General features: G+C 39.8%; 1 protein-coding gene across 4 annotated transcripts in view; it reads right to left on the reverse strand.

Annotated features, from left to right (window-relative positions):
• Positions 1-1,805: 1,805 nt before the first annotated feature.
• FAT1 (FAT atypical cadherin 1) overlaps positions 1,806-15,987 on the reverse strand; it is a 131,826-nt gene continuing 117,644 nt past the window's right edge. For 3 of the 4 annotated variants that reach the window (XM_058525019.1, XM_058525020.1, XM_058525021.1), the window contains 6 exons: positions 15,352-15,814; positions 13,650-13,803; positions 13,368-13,478; positions 10,936-11,567; positions 10,094-10,231; positions 1,806-3,243 (listed from right to left, as the gene is read on the reverse strand). In XM_058525019.1, coding sequence (XP_058381002.1) covers positions 2,615-3,243; positions 10,094-10,231; positions 10,936-11,567; positions 13,368-13,478; positions 13,650-13,803; positions 15,352-15,814 — 2,127 coding nt within the window. In that variant the 3' untranslated portion in view covers positions 1,806-2,614. Of the gene's footprint in view, positions 3,244-4,344; positions 4,567-10,093; positions 10,232-10,935; positions 11,568-13,367; positions 13,479-13,649; positions 13,804-15,351; positions 15,815-15,987 lie in introns of those variants that run through there. The other variant, XM_058525022.1, reaches the window with a different exon arrangement.

A 15,987-nucleotide genomic window follows, 5' to 3' on the forward strand; every position in this document is an offset into this window, starting at 1 on the left:
ATGCACACCGGAAAGTGGTCGCCAAAAGGGGTGAATACCAGGGGTGCTGTCTGTTTTAGTTGTACACGAGTTGTCAGACCCCAGACTCTGAGCTCTATCCTGAGCAGTCTCGGCGACGATAGGCAAAGAGAAGGCGGCAGGACGTTCCCAGACCCGAGAGCTGGGGGAGTAAGTGTACGAAAAAATCGCCAGTCCTCCTATCTAGCCAACTCTTAAAAGAACAACGATATTTCCCAAGCAGGAAACAGGAAGTCCCTCCTCTGGAGAAACTGCGATTCTCCAAAGAAAAGACCTACAGCTATCGCTAAGGATTGTCTAATAGTTTCAACCACGCACTAAGAAGCAATGTACAAAACTGTCTCCCTCTTTTCTTTGACTTTCCAGCCTTGGGGCCCTTATACTAGCTGTGCTCTCTGCCTGGAATGCTCATTCCCCAGGTAGCCACATGGCATTCTCCCTTATCAACTTCAGGTTTTTATTCAAATGCCAGCTTGTCATGCAGGTCTTCCACCTTATCGAAATTTTAACCTTCCACCCCCACCCCATCACACATATTCCTCCCCAAATACCAATTTTTCTCTTGAGTACTCATCACTCCATATAGCGCTATGTATTTTATTTATTGACCCTCTCCTCCTGCCCCCCGCCCTCCCCATCATGTAAACCCCAAAAAGGCCGGGAATTTTTGTCTGTCTGTTCACATAGGTGAACACGTGGTAGGTGACCAAAAATATTTTCTGAATACATTAATGAAATAGTCACACATTTCTAAAAAAAAGTAAAAGAAAAATTAAGGCAATTGGTTAAGAAAAGGAGAAAGTTGCAAAGTAGATGGAAATAAATATCATATACTACTTAGCTCAATGAATATTTACATCATCAAAACAATGAAAACACTATATATAGATTAACCCAAAAATTATGCTGTAACTAATGGGAGGATAAGAGTAATGGAGGTTTGTTAAGTTATATGGTCTTCCTCTATCATCATACTGAGTCCATGGGCAATTCCTAAAATTAGTGACTTAAGAAATAACAATATATACACTTAAAAACATGAAAGTAAAAAGGAGAAAGCGTGAAGTGTTGTTAAGTGTTGACAGCAGACTGCATGAGTTTGCTGGTTTGTTATACGTCTTTGAGCTCTCTCTGATGTTTAAACTGTGTGTGTGTATATATATATATATATATATACATCATTTGATAAAATAAAGAAGGCACTTACTGAAAGGGAAAAAGTGGCTTTCCCAAGTCCTGAGAATGCTTGATTCTCTGTAATTCCTATCACAGTGACTGGATAGTTATAGTGTTGGATGGAGGGATGGATTTTGACTGTACAAATACACATGGAAAATAGCTTCTGGATTTCACATGAAATCATATAGAAGTATGACATGTTCTTTGACAACAGAAAGATAAAATGATTCATAAAGACTTTATTTCTGATATAAATCATAGGTGAAAACCATAGAAGCATTTAAATTATTGGCAAGAAATAGTAATAAAATAAAAAATGTACAAGGTAAATTTTCTTGAAGTTTTAGTTAGAAAATATTTATTATATAGAAGAGCACTGTCTACCTTTCTACCTATAGTTCTGAGCAGTATCAAGTAGCCATGGATTGCCACCTAGTGGCTACATCAGTAGGTATAGGCTGGTTTTGCCAACTGCAAAAAGATTTTCCACATTTAAGCCACAAAACGCTATATTAATATCCATCCTTCCATTCATCCATCCATCTTTCTTTCTCAATTCATGAGCCAACTCTTGAATAGGAGTATAAATATGGAGGAAAAATAGGCAATAAAGCTAAAGTATTTTATTAATAATTTATTGTCAGTAAGAAAGACTGGCTAATGGTAATTTTCAGTAAAAACCTTTACAAGACCATTGCATCACAAATATACAGACACTATAAAAACTGTGTCATGGCGGTTTTGGTTCTAAACAGGTATGCATTACACTTTCCAATAATGAAAAATGTTTATAATTCTAAAATACAGCAACCCATTTAAGACATGTTCGTGTATCAGATCGTTCCTCATCCTATGTACAGCTAAAATGAATGACTATAAGGAAATGTATTAATGAAATGTCATACTTCGGTGGAACAGAACAGAGAGTGAAACTTTGGTTATATTAAAAAAATCAGGGTGCTAGCTAATGATACCGACACCACCAAAACTCGGTCAAAAACAAATGCATGAAAGATTTTGAGAATCTAGTTAAAACTATGAAAAATCAAATCTGTACATAAAATTTACAAAAAAAAAGGGAAAAACACAGGAAAATTAAAATAATCAAATCTATATAAATATATGGATCACGCTAACAAGATGGTAGGACTGATCTTCATTGCATTATTTTAACACAAATGTAAATACAAAAAGATGTTCAGAAATGGCACAGCCAATGTAAGTGGCATCCAATTACAGTAGGTTAGGACATTGGAAATGGCTAACATGTCAGAAGGCGCGTGATTCAGTGCAGCCATGCCCAGGTCAGCTCACCGAAAAGAAGCGCATAAGCACTGCTGCAGAGAACAATGCAGAAGGTCATTTATATCATCTCTAGGTTCATTCAAGTCCAGGCACTTTGGGGGGAGTCTGAGTGTCAGACTTGTGTGTGCTGTTGTGAATCTAGTGGAGGAACTGTCACCTCTTCGAAGTGGCCATCGTCTCCACTCTCGTAGTCACTCATCATGACCTCAGACTCCACTTCACAGCAGGCTGACACATCAGAGCAGGAAGCTGTGGGGGCATACACAGACATGGGCATGTTTTCTACAGTGGGGGCCTCAAAGTTTCTTTGATACCCTGGAGGGTAAGCGGTGTAGGGTTCTCTACAGGGACCAGTCTCACCAGTGCCTGTTTTGTGAGGTTCAGACATGTCGACGGGATAGAAGTTGGGCAGATACTGATGCAAGTTGAACCTCTGCCGGTTTCTCGAGGAAGAACCTAAACTACCTGCAGCGGGCATGTCTCTCGGAGGATGGATGGATTCGAACTGATCACTGAATTCTGGAGGTAACGGTGGTAGTTCGTCAGGCGCGGGGAAGTCTTCTGGTGGTGGTGGAAAATCGCTTTCAATGTCGTAGCCTCCAGGGTAATAGTCTGTGTCGATGGCACTGGGATCTGCTGAGTACAGAGGTGTCTGCTCGTCAATAACCTCGTAATTGGGGAATTCCTGTATATCCGGAAGAGGAACACTTGGCATCCAATCCGATGTATCCCAGTGGTACCCTTGGTAGAAAAGAAAACAAGAGATTTCAGTGTGTGTTCCCCAAGCATCTGTGCCATGGAGAAGAGCTCAGCGTGTCAAACACACAAAGGTGCAAAGGCATTCACGCACACAGAGGTTTGTCACTTTGGAAACCCTCGGTCTTTGCTTTGAAGACATCCCCCCGCCCCTACCCAGCTTTGAGAACCTCTGGGAGGCTCTATTTCTAAAATGTGGACTTAAGAGTTTTATGCAAGTATTTAACATTCAAAGAAACAAGAAGAGTTTTAACAGAAGCAGTATGCTAGCATGGAAATGACATGCACTTTTCTACAAACGATTCCAATCATCCTTGCAGCTTTCCTTATGTAATTTAGAACCCACTGCTCTATAGGAAGAAGAGGATTAGAGTTCAATTTTAGGACATCAGGAAAGAAGTTTTGTCTTTTCAGAAAGGAAAAGTCTCTATTTAGTACAATATCAAATGTCACTTGATCTGCACTACTTATCATTAAAAAAATACTAATTAATGCAATGCTTTAACATAACAGAATCTTATCATGCTAAATTTTAAAAAATCAATTTCCTGGGGCAAGCCTGGTGGCATAGTGGTTAAGTACACGCGCTCCGCTTCGGTGGCCTGGGGTTAGTAGGTTTGGACCCCAGGCGTGGACCCACACACCGCTCACCAAGCCATGCTGTGGGGGGCGTCCCATATACAAAACAGAGGAAGACAGGCACAAATATTAGCTCAGGGCAAATCTTCCTCAAGCAAAAAGAAGAACATTGGCAACGGATGTTAGCTCAGGGCCAGTCTTCCCTACACACACACAAAGAAATCAATTTCCTTTATAATAATGCAATAAGCATAGTATTAAAAATTATGCTATTTTTATTAGCCCTATGTAAAACAACGAACTGTGTTAATACAGCTATATACCAAAGCATGCCTCCAAATCAAGCAAAATGCAATCAAACATTGAAAAATATAACACAATTTTTGATAGACGACAATAATGCATGTTCGTTACTTTTAAAAGGACCAAGGATCATTTTAGACTATATAAAAGTATAACTACTAAAAAAAAAAAAACCTCCCAATTTGGAGTTTTCCCTTAGGGTTTTTGAAATCCTTTGACAGACAGGAAAAGGTGAGGCAATCCATGTTTAGAATGCGGAGCACAAACAGCTATGTACTTAGTTACTGCAGCATCCACAGAGCAAATGGGTGAGGCAAGTCAGCACTGGGGGCACATCTTTACCACTTATTTTTAGTGAGTATCAAGGAACAACTGTCATGCATAAGTCACCTCTTGATTTGCTGAGGTCAGGAGCAGCCAAAGACTCTTTTGGTGGCAGAGTAGAGAGAAAAGAAAACATTTATAATTAAAACAGAGAGACGGCTGAAAGGCAATCAAGATAAGTACATAATACAATGTAAACTGTGTGCAAAGGCCCAGTCAGCCACGGACCATGCCTTTAAGCCATTATCTATGAAAATTCCAAATGGTTGGGAAATTTACGCAGCACAAATAAAATGGTACACGGAGTGGAGGAAAAAGATGACTGATGATGAACTAGACACACTGCCAGGAAACTCAAACATTATTTTACTTTCTTTTCCTTGTTTCTGGCAATCTAAACCTGAAAACGCACAATGTTGTTAGGAATAATTAAAATAAAGTCTACAGGCTCTGATAAAAGGTAAATTGATGAGGAATTTAAATTACACCTTCACGTTACTGAGCAATATTACAAAATAATTTTTTCTAAGACTTGGTAGCATCAGGTTACTTAAGTAATAATCCAAATACATCTAAAGCTATACAACACACACACACATACTTTATAGCACGTCATAGCCTTCAAATGTACATTAAATTCAGAGAAATTCACAAATGAACTTAGAGACTTATATATAACTAAAGAGTATCTCTCCAAACCCTGCCCACTTTGAATATGATTTTCTATTTACATTGTTCACCTTCCCTTGGAGAGACCATTAGCTGTACTTATCCCCCAGCCCAGCCCACACCCGTAATTATAATAGCAGGGTTCTTATTTTATACACAGAGCTCCAGCATGAAGTCAGAAAAAGCAGATGTGAATCATATGACCCTGGGTAGGCCGCTTACCCTGGCTAAGCTTCAAGTGCTTATCTTTGAAATGGGGGTGGAAATCCCTTAAGAGTTATTATGAGGATTAAATCAGATAAATCAGGTTAAGCACTAACTGTCAGCTATCATCATGATTCTTATTATTGTGAAAGTAGTCGTCATTGTCGAAGTACAGCCACTTTAGTGATTTTCCCAACAAGGCCAAGGCTTTCTCTGCATTCTACAATGTTCTTGAAAATCCAGGTAATTAAGTAATTTGGAACAAATAAGATTTGATTGATGGTTCTCTTCTAGAAATTTAAATCGAAAACTGAAAAGACTGGTGGTTCTAAAAAATGAATAAGCCAGTATTTAAGTTACCATGTATCTACAGAATTTTAATTAAATGTCAACTAAATATGTAGTAATTCCTTTTTTTTTCCTGCTGAGGAAGATTAGCTCCGAGCTAACATCTATTGTCAATCTTCCTCGTTTTATCCTTGAGCAAGATTCACCCTGAGCTAACATCCGTGCCAGTCCCCCTCTATTTTATATGTGGGTCGCCGCCACAGCATGGCTGACGAGTGGTGTAGGCCTGTACGCGGGATCTGAACCCGCAAACCCAGGCCGCCGAAGTGGAATGCACTGAACATAACCACTACGCCACTGGGCTGGCCCCTAAAAATGTAGCAATTCCTTTTTAAAGAGAGGACTGACAACCTTGGTTCCTATATAGGCATTCAGGAATTCTTAAAATTTAAGCTAGCTTTCAGCTTTAAATTCTATTTCTTAGGTATGCCCCAGAATATTTTTCAATGAAGGAGATTGCAATGAAAGAACTGTCTCAATTCTGCTTCTTTAAACTCCATCAATATTGAAAATACTAAAATTCTCATCATGTAGAAACTAATATTCACTAGACAAAATAGAGATTAATTTCTGCTTCACCAAGCAAAGACATGGTACTTGTTCTCAGGAGAGTAAGTGCGAGTCTCATCAGCAACTGTTATCAGAAACACCAACACCTCACCCTCGCTCACCCTCTATCAAATATGGCACGAAACCATCCTTCTTCCCACTTCAATCCCGACAACATGTGTGTCCTCGCAGAGAGGGACCCCCTAAGCCTTATGTACTCCTGACCGGCTATGCCCGTAGTTCTCAAAGTAGGATCGCAGGACCAGTAACATCAGAATTAAATGGGAACTTTTAGAAATGCAGATTCTCAGGGCCCAACCCAGACCTACTCAATCAAAAACTTGAGTGCTGGACCCCACAATGAGGCTTTTAACAAGCCCTCCATGGAGACCTGATTTATAGTTTAAAAACTACTACCTGTGCAATCTGCATGTGATTACTCAAGTTTCAGTGCCCTAATAAAGGGCTAATGGAAAATAATTTAAGAGAAGTGGTCAATGCCCTTTCCTATAGTTTTGAACAGATAAAACCTCATATTAAATGATTTTCACTAAACCAAATATGAAAATACACCTTTTGCCACATTCTATCATTTTCCTTGATCATACTAAGGGAAAATCTGAAAGTAACGAGTCAGCGATAGGTAATTATAAAAGCTGTGTGTTATTTAGCTTTATTCCTGTTCACATGAAGAAGATTTTTTATATTCAACTTTTTTTTAGTTAGAATTACTTTTAGATTTCTTAATATTGTGGCATGTAAAGGCAAGCTCTCAACATCCTATGGGTGACTTCTGATGTCTGTGTAAATTCACCATGAACAGCAAAAAGTAACAAAAAGACATAACATGTATAAAAACATTTTTGCAATGTATCTGGATTATGAATATACACACCTGCACAAAAGAAAAGTACTCAGCCTCCTCAAAACCACAAACGATTGTTTATAACACAATAGGCAGAAGCACACTACACTAGTGACACAGTCACTGAAACACAACACAAAGCACACACATCAGGACTGTACCTTCTTTATTCACCGTGTCAACTACAGCATTGACAAGGTGTATTACAGTCACTATGGAAGCTTGTAAAAAGGCACAAAAGGAGTAAATTAGGAAAATCTTCAGTTAGAAAACAGTGCATGAAACAGTATTCCTTTATATTATATATTTCTATCTCAGAATTTAAAAATGAGAAGTGAACAACTTTAACATAACTACATAATATAATTATGCATGAGCCCTGCACTCTTTCTGTTAGTTATATCTGAGATTTTTCTAATCAAGCTATGTATTTGTTATTATTCAAAGGAATAAAGTAACCGTATGACATTGTAATTTTGCAAAATTGTTTTAGCTGTAAGTTTTCTCACAATTATGATTATGGATCAAGTCATGAAAAACAATCCTTATTTTAACATCTCATGAGCAAAAGACTTCACCATTAAGAGTAAAATACTTGCTAAGCTAATTTTCTGGGTCCATTTAATGAATTCGTACATTATTCCCACAAAAAATTTAAAAGAGCTACGTAATAAAGTAAAATATGTACTATAAATACAAAAATGGCTTTGTCTCTGTTCTAGGTACTTCCAGCTGGTGAGCTAACATACCAGCAGAGAAATGCAGACTATCTGCCTGGCTGTTTCTTGTGTAAATTCCCTTTTCATTTGTATATCAGATTGTTTTAAAGCATCTATGCGAAGATAAATAAGAACACATGTAGTAGGCAGAAGGATGGCCCTCAAAGATGTCACATCCTAATCCTGGGAACCTGTGAATATGTTCCCCTCCTTGGCAAAAGAGACTATGCTGGTGTGACGAAGTTCAAGATCCTGAGATGGGGAGATTTTCCTGAATTCTCCGTGTGGGCCCAACGTAATCACAAAGATCCTTAAAAGGAGAGACCCTTTCCCAGCTTTGGTTGGGAGGGAGATACGACCACAGAAGAACAGCCAGTGAGATGCAATGTTATCTTTTGAAAGATGGAGGAAGAAGCCATGAGCCAAGGAACACAGGCAGCCTCTAGCAGCCGGAAAAGGTAACAAAAGGATTCTCCCTGGGAGACTCCAGAAAGCAACAGCCTTGCTGACACCTTAATATTAGCCTCTGAGACAAGTGTTGGATTTCCAAACTAGAGAACTAGAAGACAATAAATTTATCTTGTTTTAAGCCACTATATTTGTGGTCATCTGTTACAAGAGCCTTAGAAAACTAAAAATATAATTTAAGTACAGACTCAATACAGACTTTAATTTTATGATTGCTAATGATTAAAATTACGATAAAGATTAAAATATAACCAATCCTGGATATATGTCTTCGTCTCACATTGTATTATCTGTCAATTAATTTTCATAACTAATTTGACCATAATTTATTAAAACTATTTCAGAGTATTGGGGCCGGGCCGGTGGTGCAAGCGGCTAACTGCACAAGCTCCGCTGCGGTGGCCCGGGGTTCGCCGGTTCGGATCCCGGGCGCGCACCGACGCACCGCTTGTCAGGCCATGCTGTGGGGGTGTCCCATATAAAGTAGAGGAAGATGGACACGATATTAGCCCAGGGCCAGTCTTCCTCAGCAAAAAGAGGAGGATTGGCATGGATGTTAGCTCAGGGCTGATCTTCCTCACACACACACAAAAAAGTATTTCAGACTATTAAGAAAAGGATGTTTCAAGGAAAAGAACTAGAAAAAGGAAGAAAATAGTGACAAAATTCTGAAATGTATTTATGAAGAGCATTTAGGGACCAAAATATAAATTACTACATAAATTGGCAACACTAACGTTTTAGAATTAAACCTAATGAGAGAAATAATTCTCTTTTGCTGTTGTTGGTTTAATAAGCAAAGCTATGTGCATATACTCCATCACTAAATAATAAACACAGGTATACTATGCTATCGTACATAAGAAGCTTAAAAGCAGGAATGAATGGAACATACTTATGGCCATCTTTAGTTTGGAAAAGACTCTGCAATATTACGGACTATATTACTCTGGATTTACAAACAATCAAATAATTATTAGTGGGTTATTTCCACCAACAAAATATTTGAAATGTTTAAACACATTACGTTTTTATGAAAAAAGAAACTACAGTCTAATTAATTAATTCTGAGACTTGAAAATGTCCACTAAAAACTCACTTTACTGTGTTACTGAATATTGACAATTTTCTCTATCGGTATGTGTTAATACAGCCAAGCTGGTTATCAAGGCAGTTTACCCTAGGGAAGTCCGATAAACATAACTGGCATCAAAGATCCACTGTCAAACTTTCTTCATTAGAAATATAATCAAACTTACTAGCAATCTCTTAAATTGTGCTCAGTCAGTACGCTCTGATCCACATGGGAGCTGGAGCCGCAGGGGAGTCAGGGGAAGAGACAAATAAAACCTTGTAATACCAAACGTGCCACTGAAGTTGAACATTTCAGACTTGCCCATCTCCTCTTGGGGCGGGGTGTGTGTGTGTGTGTAGGTAGGGCGTGCTCAAGGAAGTTGCTACAATGGTTTTTAAAAAACCCACAAGACTTCTACAACATTTACTGTTGCAGAAAAAAAGCCAATACAAAATTAGCCAAACTTTCAATTAATTGTATTTTCTTCCCTATCACTGACAAGTTGCTCCAGTTCAAATACTTATCCATTAAGAATATTTTAAATACCTTCCCCAGCAGATGTCATGCAAGTATGTACAAGGCATTGTTTAAGTGGTCCAAAGTGAAATGTGAAAACATTCTCAGACTGAACAAGGGCACCGGGCGTATCTACATCATTAAGTAACATCACGTGAACAGCGTTGTGACCAATTAGCAAGCGAATCACAGCATTTCAAGCTTCTGTTTACTCACCATTGTCATCACATGATTCAGACTGAAAGGAGCTGAGGGACTGCACTTCCGACAGGCTTTCCCGGGCACTGTATGGATGAGAAGGCTTCTCCTCGAGAGGTTTCTTGGAGAGACAGGGATCAAGATCCACTACTTTAGCTAAAAGGACGAGATGATGAACAGTGAGCTACACAAGGGCAAGGGCTCAGTTTTATTTATTGCTGTCTCCTCACACAAAGCCAGCCCTACCCAAAGACTGCCTGAGACATATTTCAGAAGAGAACAATCGAAAGAAAAAAAGAGAAACGTCTGAAAAACTGAAACAAAAAACCTACAAACATTCTTGCAGATTCACAGAATAGAAATTCCCAATAAACCTGCCTATGGATATCATTAGACAATACGGGGAATTAAAATTTTGTTTTAAAATGGTACATACAGCCTTTTTAAAGCACCAAATATCTGTCAGGCCACTAATATAAATACTGTCATTTCTTCTGGCCATGTTTAAAAAAAATCCTATCATGCAAATGCCCTCCCAATTTTTTGGTCATAGAAAGTCCAAAAAATTATAGTTGGGAACCTGTATCAATTACAAAAATGGAATGATCTTTCCAAATCATTTGGAATATGACTAGATTCAAATCCCTAATTAAAATAACAGCATAGCCACAATGCTCAGCCAGGGCTCGAGGCATCGGAAAAAGTTTTTCAAATCGTACCAAAGGTCTTCGGAGTCTGAGCGTATTTATCACTAACCAAGACTCCACATTCTGACTTGAACCACCAGAAGCTCTGGCAGAACCTGTAATCTCACTGTTCACTCAGTGGCATTTTATTCAGATGAAAAAAGTCGTTCTTACTATCATAGTCAAAGTCCCAGTTAGGCTTCTGTATCGAGTCACTGTCGGAAGGCGAGTTGGAGGGAGGCGGGGGAGGCAAGTTTGGGGCCACGCTGCAGACGGCCACTGCCTTCCGGTGTCCATGCACGGACTCGGGGTTAAAAGTACTGAATTCGGGATGCTCTGGGATGGCGGATCCTTCAAAGGAATTTCGGTCAAGATTGTTTCGAGAGTCGCTCGGAATGCTGGGAGTGTAGGAAATAGGACGGACAGGCACCTGGGGCGGTATGTCTGAGTAAATGTTCTTATTTAGCTTTGAATCAAAATACGGTCTTTGCAAAAAAGGGGTGGTTGGTCCCAAGTGTTTGTCTTCAGGTTCGGCCTGGTGTTTCTTCTTTCGACTCAACATCTTGCGGCAGAGGACAAACACCACTACCAGTAAAAATATCCCCGTGATGAAAACAACGATTCCTATGCCTTCAGCCAACCCGATGTTCCAGGGAGTCGACACGTATTGATTGCGCGTGGCGTCCTCACAGTGTTTTCCTCTGTACTCGAGGCTGCAGTTACAGTGGTAGGAGCCATGTGTATTCTCACAAAGCGCCCCATTCCGGCAGGGGTTTCCGGCACATTCATCAATGTCACTCTGACACCTGTCAAGAAAGCCAAGCGTGAGGAGAAGCCTCTGCAATGTAAGTCAGACTATGCCAGGCCTACATTTCTCAGAGACTAAAGAGTAAATCTCTCCTTAATAAGCTACACCCAAAACAAAAACAAATAGATAACAACCGAAAAACACACTATCGACAACAATAACTGCAACAGAAAACCTTTTGTGGGGTAATTATTCATTTGGTTCTATACTCTGTATGTTTGGGAGTGCCATTTTTCTAGGATGAAATAGATTACTAATCAAACTCATAGGCTAAACATCAGTTGTTTCTAATTCTGATTTGGAAATTTAGAATGTGCATCTCGACAAATGTATGCCGTAAACTGTTCTAAGAGGCTAGATTAAACTTCTAAGAAAATGTTCCTGTTTGGAAATATGATGGTTCCATAAAACATGTGAAAGGCTAGAAAACTCCGTTTTTCACTCGAAAATGCTTTTCCCTGTTGAAAACCCCTCTCAGCCCCTCACCCTTACAGGTAGTTCACAGGCAAGCCCCCTCCCTCTGCCTTTGCAAATGGGCATATTCTGCACCTGTGCAGATGCAGGCGGCACTTCTCAAACCCTCCTCCTTTACTAAAATGTTATCTACCTGCCATCCCCCAGACTCACCTGGCATTAAAATTTTGATTACTGACACATTTTTGTCAAATACATTAAGAGAAGGAATTGAGTAGAATTAGGAAAGTAGACTTAGAACTAAGACCATGTGACTGATGGCGGGATTCAAGGCACAGCCCGGATGAGAGCAAAACCGTATGCAAATATCTTCAGGTAGGTCACAGCAAAGCCTCTAACAAGACTGACAGTGAAGGCATATCTAAGGAACAGCACTGGGCACTACAAACAACATGCACTGAGAAATTTTTTAATGAATTGGTGGAAAGTCTAAGGTGACGTGGTGTCTGGAATTAAAATCTCTTATCCACCTCTTGCAAGGTACAGTGGTCCCTTGGTATCCACCGGGGATTGGTTCCAGGATCCAATCCCACAGACACCAAAATCCACGGATGCTCAAGTCCCTTCTACAAAATGGCATGGTATTTCCATATAACCTACGCACATTCTCCTGTATACTTTAAATCATCTCTAGGTTACTTATAATACCTAATACAATGTACATGCTATGTAAACAGCTGTTATACTGTGTTGTTTAGGAAACCATGACCAGAAAACAGTCTGTGCGTGTTCAGCACAGACACAACCATCGGCAGTCTTTCCATCCGAGGTTGGCTGCATCTGTGGATGCGGAACCTGCCGATAGGGAAGGCTGACCGTATACGACAGGAACCTCCATGCCTCATTTCCTCCCCTAGAAATAAGTCTCACCTCTTAGGATTATGATAAGGATCACAAAAGATAATGAGAGAACTGAAAAAGGTTTCTAGATGCTATAGAAAGGTTAGTTCCAGCATATCATGAAAAAATGTCGTCATCATCACTCTTAAAGATAGAGAGGTACAACTCCATAGGCATCTGCTTTAAAAAACATAATCATCTCACTCATTCCATAAACATTTACTGCCTGCAAGAATGCATACTTTGTTTATAAATAATATCTCTAAAGTACAGAAGTAGGTTTTTTCAAGCAATATAATATGATAATCATCTGTTCAACGTTTCTTTTATTTTAAAGATAAAAAGATAAATTATACAAGGAGCTAATGGGAGGATTATCAAATTCTGAGGCAGTGTAGCCCAAATTAATGAAGTTTGTTGCATCTGCTAATCAACGTGACAGGACAGAGAGGTGCACACGTAAATCTTAAAAGCAGCCAGTTACCTTTCTCCCCTAAAACCAGAATCGCACTGGCAGACAGCACCATCCAAGCTGTCAAAACACGTCCCACCATTTTTACAGGGTTCATCTTTGCAGTATGGACTCAGCTGGCACCTGAAGAATAAGAAAAACATATGCATAAACTTAATACTTCTCTTGCAAACAAATACAACAAAACAGAAATCATTAACAAATGTTAATGCAGACTTTTTACACGCACGATTACATGTCTGAAAAAATTTTAATACTATTATTAATTATGAAAGTTAAGGAAAATATACCTACCTCTGACCGGTATATAATCCTCTACATTGGCAAAGAAAGTCTCCGTTGTCCACAATGCACGTGCCACCGTAAAGGCACGGGTTGGAGGAACATGGATTGACGCTCACCTCACAATATGTCCCTATGTATAAGGCACTGCATTTGCAGTAAAAACCTAAATTAGAAAAAGGGGACAAAAAAGTCCTATCAGACAGTAACAGAAAATAGCTCTTACTATACTGGCTTTTACTTTTTAAGTTTAAGTGAAGACTTGAGTTCTCCAAGACCTGTAAAAACATTCCCATTCCCTCTGGGTAAAAAGTCTGTATCAACCAGCCTTCCACTACTGGTATAACCAAAACACAAAGAACTGAAGAGGGAACTCATCATTAGCTTTAGTTGATCATAATTTATCTGAGATTACTGGGCCAAGCATCTAGAGCAGTCCTTTATGGGAGTGACCACATAGATTGACAACACTTACTACTTAAGATCTCAACTGATTAGCAGCTCACAGTGTTTAAAGATTCACTGAGACAATAATGAATGGGACAGTACTTTGAAGACTATAAACTACCATGTAAATTTAAGAAAGGTGATTGCCAAATTTGTCCAAAGGAGCACAGAGAACGTCAGACTCTCTATTTTGGGAACACTGTGATGGTTAGGTAGTGTGGTAGACTATTTCCAACTTCCTGTCTTTGGGGAAGACGGTAGGACTGCACTTCCCTGCCACCTTTGAACTGGTCATGGCTGTGGGATCTTCTTTGGCCAAAGATGTGGCACTCTGGGCTAGCAGCTGTAGGAGCCAGCGTGTGGTCGCCATGTTCCCTTCCTCCTGCTGCTACGGTCATCATGATAGCACCATGATAGTTGTAAGAAAATGCCTCTCTCGGCCTCATCCCTGAGTGACACAATGAGGACAGTCTCCTTGGTGACCCAATTTGGACATGTAATGAGATCCCGACATAAACTTTTGCTCAGAGTATTATTGTGGGGAATGACCTGGCTTACTCTTTGCAGACAGTACGCATAGATGCTTTCCAAAGAAAACAATAGAAAACCAAATTTTTTGAAATCCCACTTAATTAAAGTATATTTTGGTTTTTGTTCTATTAATTACACAAAGCTCTACTTACCAGGCACGACGACAGCCATTTTCATAACTGTGTTTCTCTTACTGATAAGTGAAAAATGGGTCAGGACACAGAAGCCATAGAGCACTCCCCTACACTAGGGCTTCAGGGCAGGTGTGGCAAGACCGCAGGAGGGACTCAAGGCCTTGTGGAAAATCATACCCCCATCTATAGTTAGCGAGACTAGCAGTCCCTCTGTGCTGGGCTGTCGGATAAAAAGGGGCACTCAAGAAGAACTAAGTGCTACCAATACTAAATCCATGACTCTGCGGCTGGAAGAAGAGCGCAGAGTTAGTCGTGGTTCGCCTGTGGTTACTAGCGCAGAATGAAATCTATCTGAAAATACGATGCGAGGTGACTGCAGGAGCTCAGCAAGCAGAGAAACTGTTCCCTTCGGTCTGGTTGCTGGGAAGAATTCTAAGCCCCACTCTGCTCTTCTGTAACATACACTACTCAATTCCAACATTGATCCAATATCTGACAATATAATTTGCATAAAAAAGAGGAAAAATAAAAATATCTGGGGAACTTTCCCTCAAGTGCATACACGTGTAACATTTTAAAAATGGTAAGATTATGAAGCCTACCTCCAGTGGGCGATGAATTGCAAACGCCTCCATTCTGGCAAGGGTTACTTGAGCAGTCTTCTGTAGCTGTTAAGAGGCACCCAGGGGACACATCCACCGATTCTTCAATGTGTGCATAGCTTCTTGGTTTGTTATTTAAAGGGAGCTCCTGCCCATTCAAATAAATGGAGTCCATACAACCCCTGAAGCCATTACCGACTTGGGGGCTTCTTCCATGCCTTGTGCCTTGCTGACGAACATGGCCACCAAAAAACACATGGTTATCCAGGTTTAGGGTTTTCAGAGTCCCTGGGGCTGTGCCTGATGCAGTGTGGACCTGGTCTAGAACCAATCTAGCGTAGTTTCCATTCACTTCAAGAGACACTGCATGCCAGAGCCCATCATTGACCTGAATGCTTTGAACAGACACAATTCCAGGGCCACTTCCACAGTCAAATTTGTACTGGAGTCTTCCATTATGAATCTATGATAAAAACAAGTACTGTTCACATTACTCTCATAGAATCTTCACTTAGAGTCTCTGATCAAAAATCTAGAGGAGGGGTGTCTTTGGTGATTGAAGGGAGAAAGTTAGGAAGGCCTCGCATCTAAGTACTACAGAACACATGCTCATTTGTTCATTGTACAAATAATATG

The sequence above is a fragment of the Diceros bicornis genome, chromosome 29, assembly GCF_020826845.1.
Source record: "Diceros bicornis minor isolate mBicDic1 chromosome 29, mDicBic1.mat.cur, whole genome shotgun sequence".
Taxonomy (NCBI): Eukaryota; Metazoa; Chordata; class Mammalia; order Perissodactyla; family Rhinocerotidae; genus Diceros; species Diceros bicornis.